We start from the raw sequence: 17,774 nt of genomic DNA, 5'->3' as shown, positions 1-17,774 counted from the left end.
GTTTTCTGAATGTTGAGCTTTAAACAAACTTTTTCGTTCTCCTCTTTCACTTTCATCAAGAGGCTCTTAGTTCTTCTTTGCTTTCTGCCACAAGGGTGGTGTCAACTGCATATCTGAGCTTATTGATATTTCTCTCAGCAATCTTGATCCCAGATCGTGCTTCATCCAGCCCAGCATTTCCAACCTTACAGAAATTAAAAAGAAATACTATGTACAACTGTACATCATCACATTAGTTAACGTAAATGAAATAGACAAATTCCTAGAAAGACACAAACTACCACAACTTCCTCAAGAATGAACTGACAATCTAAAAGGCCTACAATCAGTGAAGAAATGGAATTAGTCATTTAAAACACTACCCTTAAAGAAAAACTCAGGCTAAATGACTTCTTTGTTAAATTCCAAGAAGCATTTAAAGAAGAATACCAATTATTCACAAACTCTTCAAAAATATGAAAGAGGAAGGAGTATTTCTCAATTCATTTGTAAGACTGCATTACTCTGACACCAAAACCAGACAAAAACATCTAAGAAAAGAAAGCTAGAGGCCAAAAGCACATGAAGGAAGGATGCATCCAAAGAGTGTGGTTCAGGTCCACAGCTCTATGATTTCAAGTTTTTAAAGCAACATCCATAACTAATTTTCTCAAACTGGACTTTTGATAAGGATTAACTAGCAGATTTGAAAGTTATAATCTCTGGCAAGAATCTAGAGAGTGAATATCCTGCATTATCAATGGAAGCCCTCATGCTTTGCCAACTTCCAGGGCAGGGGACAGAAACGAGATCCTATCTGTTTATCGTTAACAGCATGAGGAACAGTCAGGGAAACTGTTACCACCAAAATAAGAACTAAAGAGTGTTTCTCTTGCTGAAATTTGAACAAAGAGTATGCAGCAAGGGACATATATTTTATAATTTGATTTAAACTTTAAAACTACAAGAGATTTCAGATTATTAGAAAGTTTAAACATTTAATTAAAACCTAACCCTGAATATTCATGGGAAGGACTGTTGCTGAAGCTCCAATACTTTGGCCACCTGATGTGAAGGGCTGACTCACTGGAAAAGACTCTGATGCTGGGAACAGTCACTAAACTACTGCATCATTTTTAAACCCGGGCAGCACAAGTCTGTTGCTTGTGGATCTGGACACAGAAAAGACAGGTTTCTTTCCTCTGAACTTAAAAAAATATATCCAAATACATCTTGTGAATAAAATAAACATAATTCCAGGAGACTAAATTCTGCTCTTTTTCAGGTCTTGGTTAAATGTTGCCACTTTCAAGAAGATGTAGTTGTTCTCAGTTTAGTGTGGCACAGGAAGGTCTCCTCTTACAATATTTTTCACTTTCTTCCTGGAGTTCATTTGTCTGTCTCATTGAGTAAAATCTTCTTGAGGGCAGGAATGTTGTCTAAATAGCACTAACTAGAACTAACAAAAATACCATGTGTCTCACTATATGGTCAAATGGATTTTTAAGGTATTCAAAGTGATAAGATCTCTTATTAAAAGGATCATCAGGTACAATAAGCTTTGTAAGTAATTAAATTTTGTGATTAATTAATTAAATGATGAATAAGAGATAACCTTTGATCTGATTCACTTATACCAGCAATCATTATTTTAATCAGATGTCCACAGTGGTAAGTATGGCCATCTTTTGGGAGAAAAGAAAAGTAGTAACCTAATAGCTAATCTTCACATTGCAAATTATCCCCTTGAAGACATCCAACCAGTTTCTTCTTCTGACACCATTCTTGGAATGGTAAGGAGAAATCCTATTAATGGATTGTTAATAAACTCTGGTTTACGGAAATAATGAGGTTTTAAAAAATTACTTGAACCAAAGTATGTAAAATGGATTGTATTATTGTAACCAGTAATTTGTTGTAGTTGAGTTGCTAAGTCGTGTCTGACTTTGTGTGACCCCATGGACTACAGCACACCAGGCTCCTCTGTCCTCCACTATTTCCTAGAGTTGGGGGTCAAATTCCTGTCCATTGAGTTGGTGATGCTACCTAACTGTCTCATCCTCTGCCGCCCCCTTCCCCTCTTGCCCTCAATCTTTCCCAGCATCAGAATCTTTTCCAATGAGCTGGCTCTTCACATTAGGTGGCCAAGGTATTGAAGCTTCAGCAACAGTCCTTCCAATGAATATTCAGGGTTAGTTATTTACTCAACTTCTCTTAAAAGTACGATACAATCTCTGCCCATTGTCACGTGACTGGCAAGTCTTCTTTATAAGAGAAATATACCTTCTGGCCCCACTGAGAGGCTTTGTCAAGTTACTTGCTTTGGTGGACAGAATGTGAGTAGAACTGAAGCCAGCGGAACTGAGGTATGTGGAATGTGAACTGTTTTCAGTTTTAGGAGCAGCACGCGCCAGTGGTTTATAAGAGCCGATTGTTACACTTCCAGAAACTTGGCAAGCCACTTGTTAAACCATTAGTAACCCGAAGTCCTTCATGGTTGTGAGTATTTACATCATGGAAATAGCAAACACCACAAATTAGGACGTCTCCTCCCTCAAGGTGGTTTCCAGCATACCAAGAGCATGACCCCCCACAAGCTGATCTTTCAACCTGGAGCCTGGAAGCCAAAACAGGGGTGGGGTAGAGCCAAAGCTGCCTGCAGCAGATGTAAGTTGATTGAGAAATGTATCTTTGTTTTTGTAAATCACTGAGCTGTAGGGGTTGTTTGTTACCTCAGCACAATCCACCAAAAACTGACTGATACACCACGCTAACATTACTAGGCTTTCGTGAACACCAGTGAGCCCTACCTTTATCTGTCCAGACTTTAGTTCAGGGCATTTCTTCTGACATCTTGTGGCATCACACACCTTGAACCTGAAAGGATGAAAATTACACTCAGAGACTCAAGCCCAGGAACCCAGGTCTTGGAAGATGAATATAAAGATATAAAAGTGTAATTATACTTGTAAAAAAATCACTAACCTACTACATCCTTTTTAAACCCGGGCAAACACAAGTCTGTCGCTGGTGGACTTGGACGGTCTGGGAGTGGTTTCCCAGCCCTTCCAACGACAGGTCCTGTCCCACGCCCCTTCCCAGCCCGGGCTCCCGAACGGAGCGCTGTGTCTTTAAGGGGGCCGCGCGAGGTTTCCGCACAGGACGACATGTCTGCGAGGGGCCGGAGGGGCTCTGCCACCCGGCCTCCCGGCCCACCGCCCGCTCCCGAGGTGATGGGGTGAGTGTGGGCGGCGAGATCGCCGCGGCGCGCGCCCGCGGGGAGACGGGGACTCCCGCGGCGGGGGCGAGGCGGGGGGCTCCCCCGGCCTGCCGGCTGGAGAATGGACCTGGGGACCACACCGGGCCCGGGGGCCACCGGCGCTCGGACACCGGGCGCGCCGGGGGCCGCATGCGCTCCGCCGCGGTCGGGTCGTCCTCGTCGCGAAAGATGCGTTTGGACCCGGGATTCTGCGTAGAGGCCTCGTGCAGTTTCTTTGTGCACCTCGTTTGGCTCCTTCTCTGCCATCTCTCGTCCAAAAAAAAGTTATTTAGGAATATCGAAAATAATGTGCTCTCCCCTCATTAAAGTTGCCTAATTGTAGTCAGGACAAAAAGTGGGCCCTTTCTCTAATTGAGACTTTCTTCCCAATTTGGCGAGAAACTGAATGCAAGCCAGATGCTCAGACAAAGACCCCGGTCCCTACCGTGCTCAAACAAAGGGATTTCTGATCTTTCGGAACAGACAGGAGCAGTTTGCTCTAATCACTTATGCTAACCTAATGCTCGAAGTTTACCAAAGTTATTTTTCCCTCCTTGAAAGAAAAAAATAAGTACCTGCCACCATGAGAACTTCCAATTAGCCAAGACTACAAAGATAATGGTTTTTAAGAGAAACTGTTGTAGAAATTAGCTTGATAAATTGCCATAATTAGGGTAATCATTTGGTGCACTTTTCATTAATGTAATTGTTTATATACTTTTTTGGACTAAAAATAGCTTGAGGCAGCTGACAATGAAAAAGTATACAATAGAGTATGCAAAAGTCAGGAGCCAAAACCAGGTAATTAAAATCTTTTTGTGTTACAAAGATCTTGAAAGTAAGACAGCATTAACATCCCTCTAATTCATTTAAATTATGCATTTTACAAGATTAAAATGGATCAGCACCCTTCTTTTTAGGAACAAATGTATTAAATAAAGTAATGTAGGCCTGAAATGAAGGTCCATTTTAGGGAAGATTTTCATTTAAAAAACTCATTAATAGTGTTGCTTAGCCTTTTAGCTAATGGTAGAGATATCTCAGATTTTCGTTTATGACATTGAGACAATATCTCTATATACCAGTTAATTAGTTGTGGGTCCGTACAGTTTTTACACTCCGTGTGTAACATTTTTCTAAACTTTTTCACTTAATTCCATAACCAATATATCCATCCTTTATAGTTTGGAAGCATTTTTAATTCATTTAAGCCTTCAGCCTGCTGACTACAGCCTAATTTTTCTAATTGTCTGGATATGTTTATAAATAGATTAATACATGGTAGTAAATTAATATTTCAACAGAGATGGACAGGTAACAGATTAATTGTGGTTTCCTTGATATGTCAGTTGTCATAGGTAATTATTTGTATTAATTATTATATTCTGCTTTGATTAAAGTTACTGGTGGATAAAAATGTTTTTAGTGTTTCCACACAAGTCTGTGTGGCTTTCACATTAGAGTGAATTTCTCACCTAAGATCCAGCCAGGCTCAACCTACACATACTTGTTTATAACTCTGCTGGATTAATCCGCCTAAAGTGATTAACCCTGGATGGACAAGCAGAGCTTTAATTCATCTGTTATTTTCTTTTGAGAACATTGCCTGGTTCTTTGACCTTTGGCTTGCCTGATATTTTGTATGTATAAAGCTTAAGTATAAAATAATAAAATTAACGTGGGTGGCTTACGGGATGATTCTCAATGTTATAGTCATTCATGGTGTATTTACACCATTATTTACACAAACTATTCATCCAGGTTCTGATCTCTTCCCTTATTCTCTATATTGGTATTCTGGGAGATCATACTGAGAAATCTGGGTTTTAATCTCATAAGTTATTAAAAGAATACAACTTCTTCAGAGACCATCAAACGCAGAGGTAATTAACACAAATGTCTTATCTTCCACCAGCTTAGACATCACCCTTCCAATTAATAGATAATAGAATGAAAACTCATCAAAGGAGAATTCAGAAGCATCATACCACCAACACTACTTTTTCCTTTTTCATAAAATAACTAAAGTCTACTCTTTTTTCCAGTTTTTTTTTTTCCTGCCTGAAATTGGATTCAAAAATTTCCACTGTTAATTTCATACTAGCAGAACTTTTATTTAGCTTGAAGAAATTTTATTTAAAATATGAGCTTGGAAGCCAGATTATACAACTAAAGAACTGCAGCTTTATTTTTTAGATTCAGCTCTCTGGTGATGTGTTTTAGTAACTATTGTACCCTGGGCAAGGTAGGGAAAGGATGTTTAAGCAGGGGTGCTGGCATGAACGTTTGTGTTAGGGTCCCAAACCCACCCCTCCCCAGTCCTCATGAGTGAACACTGCTCTGACCTTTATCATGGGCGTTAGCATGTTGAAGCATCTCTCCTCAGCAGATGGCAGGCTTCTGGAGAGCAGGGACTATGTGGTTCTCCCCTTGGCATCCTGGGTGGCAAGCACATGCCTGGCCCTGAGCAGGTACACAAGAAGAGTTTGAATGAAAGAGTGGATGGAGTGACTGGACCTAAGTCAAACAATCACTGTCACTGGCATATTTCTGATAGTTTAAAAATTGTTTAGGAAAAACGAAGAGAACTTTTAAATTTTCATTTTCTTCTTTTTACCTAACCATATCAATTAATAGGTATTTGGTTTTGGGAGTAAGTAAGGAAGTAAGGAGTAAGTAAGGAAGAAATGCATATCACAGGACTCCTGTGAACTAGGCCTTCCTATATTATCTTCTACCTTGCTATATTATCTTCTACTTTTCTATATTATCTTCTACTTTTCTATTTTGCAGGAAGATCAACTGAGGAACTGAAAATAAATTTGGTTGATGATGGGGAAATGGGTCTATGATTATTTTTAATTTGCCTTTTGTATTTAAAAAAAAAATCCTCAGAATTCTTCTTAAACTATCTCCTCTATTGTATACAAAATGTTAAAGAGAAAAACAGCACTGCCTTTTAGCCATTAAGATCTTCAGGTGAGCATGTGTGAGCAATAAATACTGGGAGCTTCCTTTTGTTTATACTTTGAAATGATACGAGCACTGGTGAGTCCAGTAGTGACATCACTTGCATTATCTGATTTCAGCCACCTGTTTATTAGGGGCAGCTAATCTCACCATTTCCCCTGACAGATGGGGAGATGGAGGACTCACGTGAGCTGGGGCTAAGAAGCACAAGATCAGGCTCCTTTTGTTTAACGCAGTGTCCCCTGAGTGCCTGCCCTCTGCCGGGGAGATGAGTGAGGTGGGTGCCCTCCCATGGCACCCCCCATTCTCTGGATAAAAGAATCTCCTTTTGCCCAGGTAGGGGACAGCGAACTACCCGCTTGAAGCTAGCTCACACACTGGGACCCCTCCAGGGCCAGATGGCAGCACACTATACCCCACGGGACTGTCTCCTCCAGCCTGCAGAGTTAAGGCTACCCAGGCCTGCCTGACTCACACGCTTGAGGATTGTTTTATACAATTATTATTTATACATAAATATAAATATAGACTCTGCCATATGCATAACTCTGCCTAAATGGACACACGACCACCTGCACGCTTCCTGAGCGCCCTTGTCTTTACTTCTTCCCCTTCTCCTTTCACATCAGCTGCTACCCCCTCAACCCATCGTGTGTCTCCTTATTTTTCTTCATATATATAAGAAATCTTTAATCTGTATATCCTACACAGATCTACTTATTATTTAATACAAGATCATATTGTACACATTTTTCTGCATGTTGCTTTTCTTCCTGAAACATTATTCCAGAAATCTCTCTGGCAGAGCTCCAATCCAGTCTTTTTAATGGTGGCATAATATTCCACAGGGTGACTATACATTATTTACCCAGCCATTCTCCTGCCGATAGGCATTCCTTTGATTCCAGTCTTTAGCCATTCTAAACAACTCTGACAAACTCCTTTGGTCCTTTTTAGTTATACAGAGCAGATTCCCAGGAGTTGGATCCCTGATTATATGTGTTTTTAATTAACAGAAATTGCAGACTGCTTTTCCTAAAAGCCTTCCCATCTCCACTAGGAGCGCATGAGCATGCTCTTTTCTCAGCCTCTCTTCTGGCTTTGGCTGAAACACCTCTTCATTTGTGTTAGTGTGAGGGATCTAACAACAGACTTAACGTAAGTGACATTGTGCATCTTTTCACAAATTTCCTGGCCATCTGATTTTGCTCTAGAGTCACTCACATCTCTGGCCCATTTTTCAGCTGGCTTGTCTGTTTCTTCCCAGCTTGTAAGAGCTCTTGGTGTATTATGCTTGTGGCTGAAGATTCTAAGACTTCTCTTCCAAGCCCAGCTGATGGGAGTGTCTCTCCCTCTGCCCTGTAGGGATGGTTGAAATGAGCCCAAGGCTGGCATGGCAGAGCTAGGAAGGCTCTCCTAGGAATGGTTGGTGGCTACAGTTACTGCTGGTCACTCTTTAGAGACTGAGTGTTAAAAGAACACCCTTTGGAGAGGGAACGTAGCTGGTGTCGGAGGATGAGAAGGTGAGGCAGTTCCGAACCGTGCTGCCTTCCACCGGCTGAGACCTCCGAGAGCGAAGGCCTGCAGAGGCAGAGGAGGCCCCTCTGCCGCCCTCGGAGGGGCAGCGCTGTGCTGGCCGACACTTGTGGTTTTGCTTGTCCCTGGCTCAGATAAGCACTCCACTAAATCCAGAGGGTTAAGTCATCAAAAGTCATGCTTCTGACCCCTGTTTCCACTTTACCTCTTAGAACTGACGGCACTCCTGCATGTGGCACTCCTCTAGGCACCCCAGATTTGGAAGAAGCCCAGAGACATCTTGTAGGGAGATAAAGCGTGACAGTAATTGGCCACCTCTGGCACTTGCAGGGGCACATCAGTAATAATAACTCTCAGACTTCGGCACAGGTATGAGAATCTGAAGCTTACGTACCATTTTCAACCCCTATCTCAAGAAAGCATGCAATCTCAAGAATGCAAAGCAATAGTTGATACTATACAAAAACTTTAAGCCTCTTGATCTATAAAGTAAATATAGGGACTCATGGTGAAAGTCACTCAGTCGTGTCCGACCTTTTGTGACCCCATGGATTGTATAGTCCATGGAATTCTCTAGGCCAGAATACTGCAGTGGATAGCCTTTCCCTTCTCCAGGGGATCTTCCCAACCCAGGGATCAAACCCAGGTCTTCTGCCTTGCAGACAGATTCTTTACCAGCTAAGCCACCAGGGACTCATAGTACTACTATTTTCTATTATCTCCACTTTTGTGCATTTCTAAGAGTAAAAAAGGTGGTATACTTTGGAAAGATAAGATTCTAATTTAGAAGAAATGAAATTCTAAAAAAAGAAATGTAGAAAAAAGTTTAGGTAAAGTTAGATTACCAAAAAAAAAAAAAATCTCTAAAACTAAAATCTGGCTCTGTTTACTAAACATAATGTTTACTGACATTAAAAAAGTTACTCTCAAAGCGGGTCTGTAACTCCCCTTCTCATCCCACTGCTCCAGCTTTGGGGGTTTAGTGGTTTAGTAAATCTCTTGAGGGAAATTTAGCCTTTAGTTTCTTAAGACTTTTTATACTAATTGTCCTATTCAAATCAATGCCTATTATATCAGAAGATATGTGAATAGATATTTCTCTTGTTAAAAGAGGCCTGGTACTTACCTTTTTTGATGATTCTGGTAAATTTGTTTTTGGTTTTTACGTTAAATATCCTGCCTAATCTCAGAGGAATTATTTGGTGGGGAAAAAAACAAATGAGACTTAGAAAACTATACTACATCTGTAACAAGCAACTGAATTAAAAGCTTCGATAAATACTATTATTAAAGCAACCTGTGGCGCCGCGGGGTTGATTGCTGGGCTGCGCGGCCTGGGTGTGGCCGGGGACGCCATTGTGCTGGCCTCCACAGTGCGCATGCTCTGCTGAGCCAGCCGACCTCCACACCCCGGTCTATGCGGGCCCCAGCTGCCTCCAGGGATTTCATTTGTTAGTTTCTGCTGTGAAGAAGTTCAAGGATGAATGAGCTGGGACAGCAGAGGCAGGGAGCCAAGCAGCTGTGGAATCAGATCCAGATCCGGAGCTCAAGCCCAGAGCCTTTGGAGTGGGAGCACGGACTCCAAGACCCTACACTATCAGAGAACTAACCCTGCTGCTGCTGCTGCTAAGTCGCATCAGTCGTGTCCGACTCTGTGCGACCCCATAGATGGCAGCCCTGCAGGCCTCTCTGTCCCTGGGATTCTCCAGGCAAAAACACTGGAGTGGGTTGCCATTTCCTTCTCCAAATAGTGAGAACTCACACAAAGGAAGCCACTTGAATATAAGACCCAGCATCACCCAATCACTAGTAGCACCCTGTGCAGGACACCTCATCTAAACAACAAACAACAATACAAACCAGATCACCAGCAGACAGGATTACCCCCTCACTCAGCCTTGCCCATCAGAGGAAAAACAACAAACAAAAACTCAGCCCAAATCTCACCCTATAGGAAGCTTACACAAACCCCTGGACCAACCCTAGAGGGCAGAAACCAAAAGGAAGAAAGAATTCAACCTGAAGCCTGGGAAAAGGAGACTTCAAACGTAGTAAGTTAAAAAAAAATAATGAAAACGCAGAGAAACACTACACAAATGAAGGAACAAACTAGAAACACGGAAGTCCAAATAAATGAAGAGGAAATAGGCAAACTACCTGAAAAATAATTCAGAATAATGATAGTAAAGATGATCAAAAACCTTGAAAACAAAATGGAGAAAATGCAAGAATTAATTAACAAAGACATAGAAGAATTAAAGAATAAACATGCAGAGACAACACAAGTAATGAAATTAAAAATACTCTAGAAGGAATCAATAGCAGAATATCTGAAGCAGAAGAACAATTAGTGAAGTGGAAGATAAAATGGTGGAAATAACTTCTGAAGAGCAGAATAATGTGAGTAAAAAGAATGAAATCCAATCAATCAAATCCAAGAGGCACAAACCCAAGGAGAAACATGCCAAGACACATACTAATCAAACTAATAAAGACTAAACACAAAGAAAGAATATGAAAAGCAGCAAGGGAGAAGTAACAAGTGACATACAAGGGAAACCCCATATGCTTAACAGCTAATCTTTCAGCAGAAATTCTGCAGGCCTGAAGGGAATGGAAGGATATATATAAAGTACTGAAAGGGGGAAATCTACAACTAAGATTACTGTACCTGGCAAGGATCTCATTCAAAATTGATGAAGAAATAAAAAGCTTTCCAGACAAGCAAAAGTTAAGAGAATTCAGTACCACCACACCAGCTTTACAACAGCTGTTAAATGGACTTATATAGTCAAGAAATACAAGAGAAGAAAAAATATCTACAAAATCAACCCCAGACAATTAAGAAAATGGCAATAGGAACATATATATCAATAATTACTTTAAATGGATTAAATGCTCCAACCAAAAGACACAGACTGGCTGAATGGATACAAAAACAAGACCCATATATATGCTGTGTTCAAGAAACCCACTTCAGACCTCAAGACACATATAGACTGAAAGTGAGAGGATGGAAAAATATTCATGCAAATATGAAGAAAAAGAAAGCTGGAGTAGCAATCCTCATATCAGAAAAAAAAGACCTTAAAATAAAGAAGTTACAAGAGATAAGGAAGGACATTACATAATGATCAGGGATCAATCCAAGAGGAAGACATAACAATTGTAAATATCTATGCACCCAACATAGGAGTACCTCAATACATAAGACAAACACTAACAAACATAAAAGGAGAAGTTGACAGTAACACAATAATAGTAGACTTTAACACCCCACTCACAGCAATGGACAGATCATCAAAACAGAAAATTAATAAGGAAACACAAGTCTTGAATGACACATTAATGAGATGGATCTCATTGATGTCTTCAGGACATCCCATCTAAATGCAGAATACACCTTCTCAAGTGCACATGGAACATTCTCCAGGATAGACCACATCCTGGGTCACAAATCAAGCCTCAGTAAACTTAAGAAAATTGAAATCATATCAGGCATCTTCTCCAACCACAACGCTATGAGACTAGATATCAATTACAAGAAAAAAACTATAAGAAACACAAACACATGAGATTAAACAACACATTTCTAAATAACCAACAGGTTACTGAAGAAATCAAAAGGGAAATCAAAAATTTTCTAGAAACAAATGACAGTGAAAACACAACAACCCAAAACTTATGGGATGTAGCAAAAGCAGTCCTAAGAGGAAAGTTTATGGCAATACAATCTTACCTCAAGAAACAAGAAAAACATTGAATAGACAACCTAACTTTACACCTAAAGCAACTGGAGAAAGAAAACAAAAAAGCCCAAAAATTAGTAGCAGGAAAGAAATCATAAAGATCCAAGCAGAAATAAATGAAAAAGAAATGAAAGAAACAATAGTAAAGATTAATAAAACTAACAGCTGGTTCTTTGAGAAGATAAACAAAATTGACAAACCTTTAGCCAGACTCATCAAGGAAAAAAGAGAGAAGAATCAAATCAACAAAATTAGAAATGAAAAAGGAGAGGTTACAACAGACAGTGCAGAAATACAAAGGATTATAAGAGACTATTATGAACAGCTATATGGCAATAAAATGAATAACCTGGAAGAAATGGACTGATTCTTAGAAAAGTTCAATCTTCCAAGACTGAAGCAGGAAGAAATAGAAATTATGAACAACCCAATTACAAGCACTGAAATTGAAGCTATGATCAAAAATCTCCCAAAAAACAAAAGCCCAGGACCAGATGGCTTCACAGGAGAAGTTTTAGAAGCCATCCTTCTAAAGCTTTTTCAAAAAATTGCAGAGGAAGGAACACTTCCAAACTCATTCTATGAGGCCACCCTGATACCAAAACCAGACAAAGACAACACAAAAAGAAAACTACAGGCCAATATCACTGATGAACATAGATGCAAAAATTCTTCACAAAATTTTAGCAAACAGAATTCAGCAACACATCAAAAAGCTCATACACTGTGATCAAGTTGGGTTTATTCCAGGATGCAAGGATTCTTTAAAATATGCAAATCAATCAATGGGATATACTGTATTAACAAATTGAAAAATAAAAACCATATGACAATCTCAATAGATGCAGAAAAAGCCTTTGACAAAATTCAGCACCTATTTATAATTAAAATTCTTCAAAAAATGGGCATAGAAGGACCCTACCTCAACACAGTAAAGGCCATATATGATAAGCCTACAGCAAACATTATTCTCAATGGTGAAAAATAGAAAGCATTTCCCCTAAGATCAGGAACAAGACAAGGGTGTCCACTTTCACCACTATTATTCAACATAGTTCTGGAAGTCATAGCTATAACAAGCAGAGAAGAAAAAGAAATAACAGAATCCAGATCAGAAAAGAAGAAGTAAATCTCTCACTGTTTGCAGATGACATGATACTGTACCTAGAAAACCCTAAAGATAGTATCAAAAAATTACTAGAACTAATCAGTGAATTTAGCAAAGTTGCAGGATGCAAAATCAATACCAGAAATCACTTGCATTTCTATATACTAACAATAAAAAATCAGAAAGAGAAATTAAGGAATCAATCCCATTCACCATTGCAACAAAAAGAAATATCTAGGAATAAACTTACCTAAAGAGACAAAAGACTACACACAGAAAATTATAAGACACTAATGAAAGAAATCAAAGATGACACAGATGGAGAGATATTCTGCGTTCCTGGGTAGGAAGAATCAATATTGTGAAAATGACTATACTATCAAATGCAATCTACAAATTCAATGTGATCCCTATCAAATTACCAGTGGCATTTTTCACAGAACTAGAACAAAAAATTTCACAATTAATATGGAAACACAAAAGACCCCGAATAGCCAAAGCAGTCTTGAGAAAGAAGAATGGAGCTAAAGGAATCAATCTTCCTGACTTCAGGTTTATATTACAAAGCTACAGTCATCAACACAGTATGGTACTGGCACAAAAGCATAAACATAGACCAATGGAACAAGATAGAATGCCCACAGATTAAACCCACACACCTATGCATATCTTATTTTTGACAAAGGAGGCAAGAATATACAATGGGGCAAAGACAACCTCTTCAATAAATAGTGCTGGGAAAACTGGACAGTTACATGTAAAGGAATGAAATGAGAACACGTCCTAATATCGTACACAAAGATAAACTCAAAATCGATTAAAGGTCTAAATGTAAGGCCAAAAACTATAAAACTCTAAGAGGAAAACATAGGCAGAACACTTGATGACATAAATCAAAGCAAGATCCTCTATGACCCACCTCCTAGAGTAATGGAAATAAAAACAAAAGTAAACAAGTGGGACCTGATTAAACTTAACAGCTTTTGCACAGCAAAGGAAATTACAAGCAAGGTGGAAAGACAACCCTCAGAATGGGAGAAAATAATAGCAAGAGAAACAACTGACAAAGGATTAATTTCCAAAATATACAAGCAGCTCATACAACTCAATGCCAGGAAAACAAACAACCCAATCAAAAAGTGGGAAAAAGACCTAAACAGACATTTCTCCAAAGAAGACATACAGATGGCTAACAAACACATGAAAAGATGCTCAACATCGCTCATTATTAAGAGAAATGCAGATCAAAACCACAATGAGATATCACCTCACACTGGTCAGAATGGCCATCATCAAAAAATCTACTAACAATAAATGTTAGAGAGGGTGTGGAGAAAAGGGTACGCTCTTGCACTGTTAGTGGGACTGTAAATTGATACAGTCACTATGAAAGACAGTATGGAGATTCCTTTAAAAACTAGGAATAAAACCACCATATGACCCAGCAATCCCACTCCTAGGCATATACCCTGAAGAAACCAAAATTGAAAAAGACACATGTATCCCATTGTTCATTGCAGCACTATTTACAATAGCTAGAACATGTAAGCAACCTAGATGTCCATCTACATGTGAATGGATAAAGATGTGGTGGTATATATACACAATGGAATATTACTCAGCCACAAAAAGGAACACTTTTGAGTCAATTCTGATGAGGCTGATGAACCTAGAACCTATTATACAGAGTGAAGTGAGTCAGAAAGAGAAAGATAAATATTGTATTCTAACACATATATATATAGAATCTAGAAAAATGGTACTGAAGAATTTATTTACAGGACAGCAGTGGAGAAACAAACCTAGAGAATAGACTTATGGACATGGGGAGAGGGGAGGAGAGGGTGAGATGTGTGGAAAGAGTAACATGGAAACTTACATCACCATATGTAAAATAGATAACCAACGGGAATTTGCCGTATGGCTCAGGAAATTCAAACAAGGGGTTCTGCATCAACCTAGAGGGGTGGGGAGGGAGATGGGAGGGAGGTTCAGAAGGGAGAGGGTATATGTATACCTGTGACTGATTCATGTAGAGGTTTGACCAGTGAGCCAGTGAAGTTGCTCAGTCTTGCCCGACTCTTTACGACCCCACGGACTGTAGCCTACCAGGCTCATCCATCCATGGAATTTTCCAGGCAAGAGCACTGGAGTGGGTTGCCATTTCCTTCTCCAGGTGATCTTCCCAGCCCAGGGATTGAACCCAGGTCTCCCGCATTACAAGCAGATGCCTTACCATCTGAGCCACCAGGGAAGCCCAGAAAACAACAAAATTCTGTAAAGCAAGTATCCTTCAGTTAAAAAAAAAAAATTTTTTTTTTAATCAACTTGTTTTTTCTGTTCTCATCTTTGTCTTCAGTCATCCCTAGTTGCCTTTAATAAAAGATTCTGGAACTTCACCATCTCCACTGCTGCTGGTTCAAAACCTGACAGAAGGAGCACCGGCCATCTCACTGACCAGTATTCTCCCAACCTGGCCTGAATTTCCCCCATGAAATAGGTTCTCAGGAGAGCTCCAAGTTGTTCTCATTATCATTTTTTAAACTTCCAAAGCAGATTTGTTGAGAATCATACATTTGACCCTTTGTGAAATTATTTTTTTAAAGAAATGTCACCTTTTCTATCTCCCTCCTTATTTGATAGGTCATCACACTGGGAAATGCTTTCTTAATAGAAAAGACCTTGCAATGGGAGGCACTGTGTTGTGTTTGGACCCCTTTAACTACAACTATTTGTTGGACCAAGCAAACAGCTATTATTTATTTCTTCCTTAATTAAAGGAACTGACCAAGCTTTTTATCTTGCAAATATAGAGGGAGGGCCATTTAGTTGGGATAAGCAGCACGGAGAACTAATTTTATTTGTTTTATGACTGGAGCAACTATGAGAGGGTTGGGAAATGACCAGCAGAAGGTCATGGCACTGGCTAGTATTTCTAGTGTCTACGTTTAGGGCTGTTTAATTGAATGTCTTTTACTGGCTGCCTGTCTTCTGAATTTACTCCTAGCACAGCTGATGGTTCTTGAGATATCAGAAGTCACACTACGGTGTTTCCACCTGAGAACTTGGGTTGGCTGGAAACCCTGAGGCAATGACCGAGACTGCCCACTGCCTCATTGAAGGTAAAGTTTAGAAAGCTGCCTTGTATATTGCTGTTTTCTAAATGAGATGTGCATTTTAATGACTCTTAGGACAATATTCTTATAAGCACGTGGTTTTTATCACAAAAAAGAAAGATATTTTTATCTTGAAAACAGTTTTCTCTGAAAGCTTTTTAAAAAGCTGCTCAGTCCTAGCACTTAACGTCTAAGAAACAAAATTTTCACTCCTAAAACTTTTTCCTCAACACTTCCTTCCTTCCTTCCATAACACTGCGAGAATTCAAAAGGGAGCCTTGGCTTTTATTCGGAAAAGAAGGTCAGTTTCTTTTAAAGAGCATAAAAGAGACTAGTTAAAACTTATATGTATATATATATATATATATAAAGCACTTTTTAAACTTATGGGAAGCTTGGCTTTCCAATTTTAGTTTCAGTACTTGTTAGGTAAGGATCCAGTGAATTTCGAAGACTCCTGGTTATGGAAAGAAGGCCTAGGCATCTTCAACATTTTTTTTTTCTGAGTAATTAACATGCTGAAACAAACAAATGAACATGCATACTGAGAAAGATGTATTTCTCAAGGGCACTTGCTCCTTGGAAGAAAAGCTGTGACCAACCTAGACAGCATATTAAAAAGCAGAGACATTACTTTGCCAACAAAGGCCTGTTAGTCAAAGCTGTGGTTTTTCCAGTAATCATGCATGGATGTGAGAGGTGGACTATGAAGAAAGCAGAGCGCTGAAGAATTGATACTTTTGAACTGTGGTGTTGGAGAAGACCCCTGAGAGCCCCTTGGACTGCAAGGAGATCCAACCAGTCCATCCTAAAGGAAACCAATCCTGAAAATTCATTGGAAGGACTGATGCTGAAGCTGAAACTCCAATAATTTGGCCACCTGATGCGAAGAACTGACTCATTGGAAAAGACCCTGGTGCTGGGAAAGATTGAAGGCAGGAGGAGAAGGGGATGATAGAGGATGAGATGGTTGGATGGCATCACCGACTGGATGGACATGAGTTTGAGTAAACTCCAGGAGTTGGTGATGGTCAGGGAAGCCTGGCGTGCTGCAGTCCATGGGGTCACAAAGAGTCGGACACGACTGAGCGACTGAACTGAACAGAGAAAGAAATGCACGTGACTATCCAAACTACAGGATTTTATCAGTAGCGAGAACAAGGCATGGTTTCTTCACAGGTTAAATCGAGTCCTAGAAGCGGTGTGTTGGAGCGGTTGTCCGGTTGCACATGTAATTTTGCAATCGTCTTAATCCTGTCTCCCTCGGTGCAGGCGCTGCCTAAAGAATGAGGAGCGAAGAGCCGGCCGCGACCATGGAAGAGACCGGCGGGCCGGACGCGGCTGCGGGCCGCCTCGGGGCGCCGTACTCCGAGGCCTGGGGGTACTTCCACCTGGCTCCCGCGCGCCCCGGCCACGCGGCGGGCCCCTGGGCCACCTGCCGGCTGTGCGGAGAGCAAGTGGGCCGCGGCCCGGGCTGGCACGCGAGCACCCCGGCGCTGTGGAAGCACCTGAGGAGCGCGCACCGGCGGGAGCTGGCGGAGAGCGCCGCCCGCCGCTCGCCACCCGCCGCGCCTGGCCCCGTCGCGGCCGCCGAGGGCGACTGGGCGCGCCTGCTCGAGCAGATGGGCGCGCTGGCCGTGCGGGGCAGCCTGCGCGAGCGGGAGCTGGCGCGGCGCGAGGCGGCCGTGGAGCAGGGCGAGCGCGCGCTGGAGCGCAGGCGGCGGGCGCTGCAGGAGGAGGAGCGCGCGGCGGCCCAGGCGCGCCGGGAGCTGCAGGCCGAGAGGGAGGCGCTGCAGGCGCGGCAGCGGGAAGTGAGCCGGCGCGAGGGCGCCTTGGCCCCGGCCCCCCTGCTCAAAGACGAGCCCGAGGGGGACCCCAGGGACGGCTGCGTCATCACGAAGGTCCTCCTGTAGGTTTTGGCCGCTCCCACCCCCCAACTCCACCAGCGGTATTCCTCGTGTGGCCAGCGGAGCGGCGTCTTCAGCCTCACCTGGGAGCGGGATCTCTTGACCCCTCTGCCGAATTGAAATCGCCAAATGCAGGGTCTTGAGAAGCAG

At 41.4% G+C, this 17,774-nt stretch overlaps 1 protein-coding gene and 1 non-coding gene across 2 annotated transcripts; both read left to right on the top strand.

Moving 5' to 3' along the window:
• Window positions 1-3,162: 3,162 nt before the first annotated feature.
• Window positions 3,163-17,774, top strand: ZBED3 (zinc finger BED-type containing 3). The gene is made up of 3 exons (XM_065940926.1): window positions 3,163-3,217; window positions 15,609-15,723; window positions 16,990-17,774. The coding sequence occupies exon 3, from the start codon at window positions 17,004-17,006 to the stop codon at window positions 17,628-17,630; it is 627 nt and encodes a 208-aa protein (XP_065796998.1). The 5' UTR covers window positions 3,163-3,217; window positions 15,609-15,723; window positions 16,990-17,003; the 3' UTR covers window positions 17,631-17,774.
• Window positions 7,718-7,854, top strand: LOC136172803 (small nucleolar RNA SNORA47). The gene has a single exon (XR_010664137.1). It is a non-coding gene; the product is annotated as a small nucleolar RNA SNORA47 (small nucleolar RNA).

This window comes from Muntiacus reevesi, chromosome 7 (assembly GCF_963930625.1).
Source record: "Muntiacus reevesi chromosome 7, mMunRee1.1, whole genome shotgun sequence".
Classification (NCBI taxonomy): Eukaryota; Metazoa; Chordata; class Mammalia; order Artiodactyla; family Cervidae; genus Muntiacus; species Muntiacus reevesi.
This window is presented reverse-complemented; position numbering and strand designations above follow the sequence as displayed.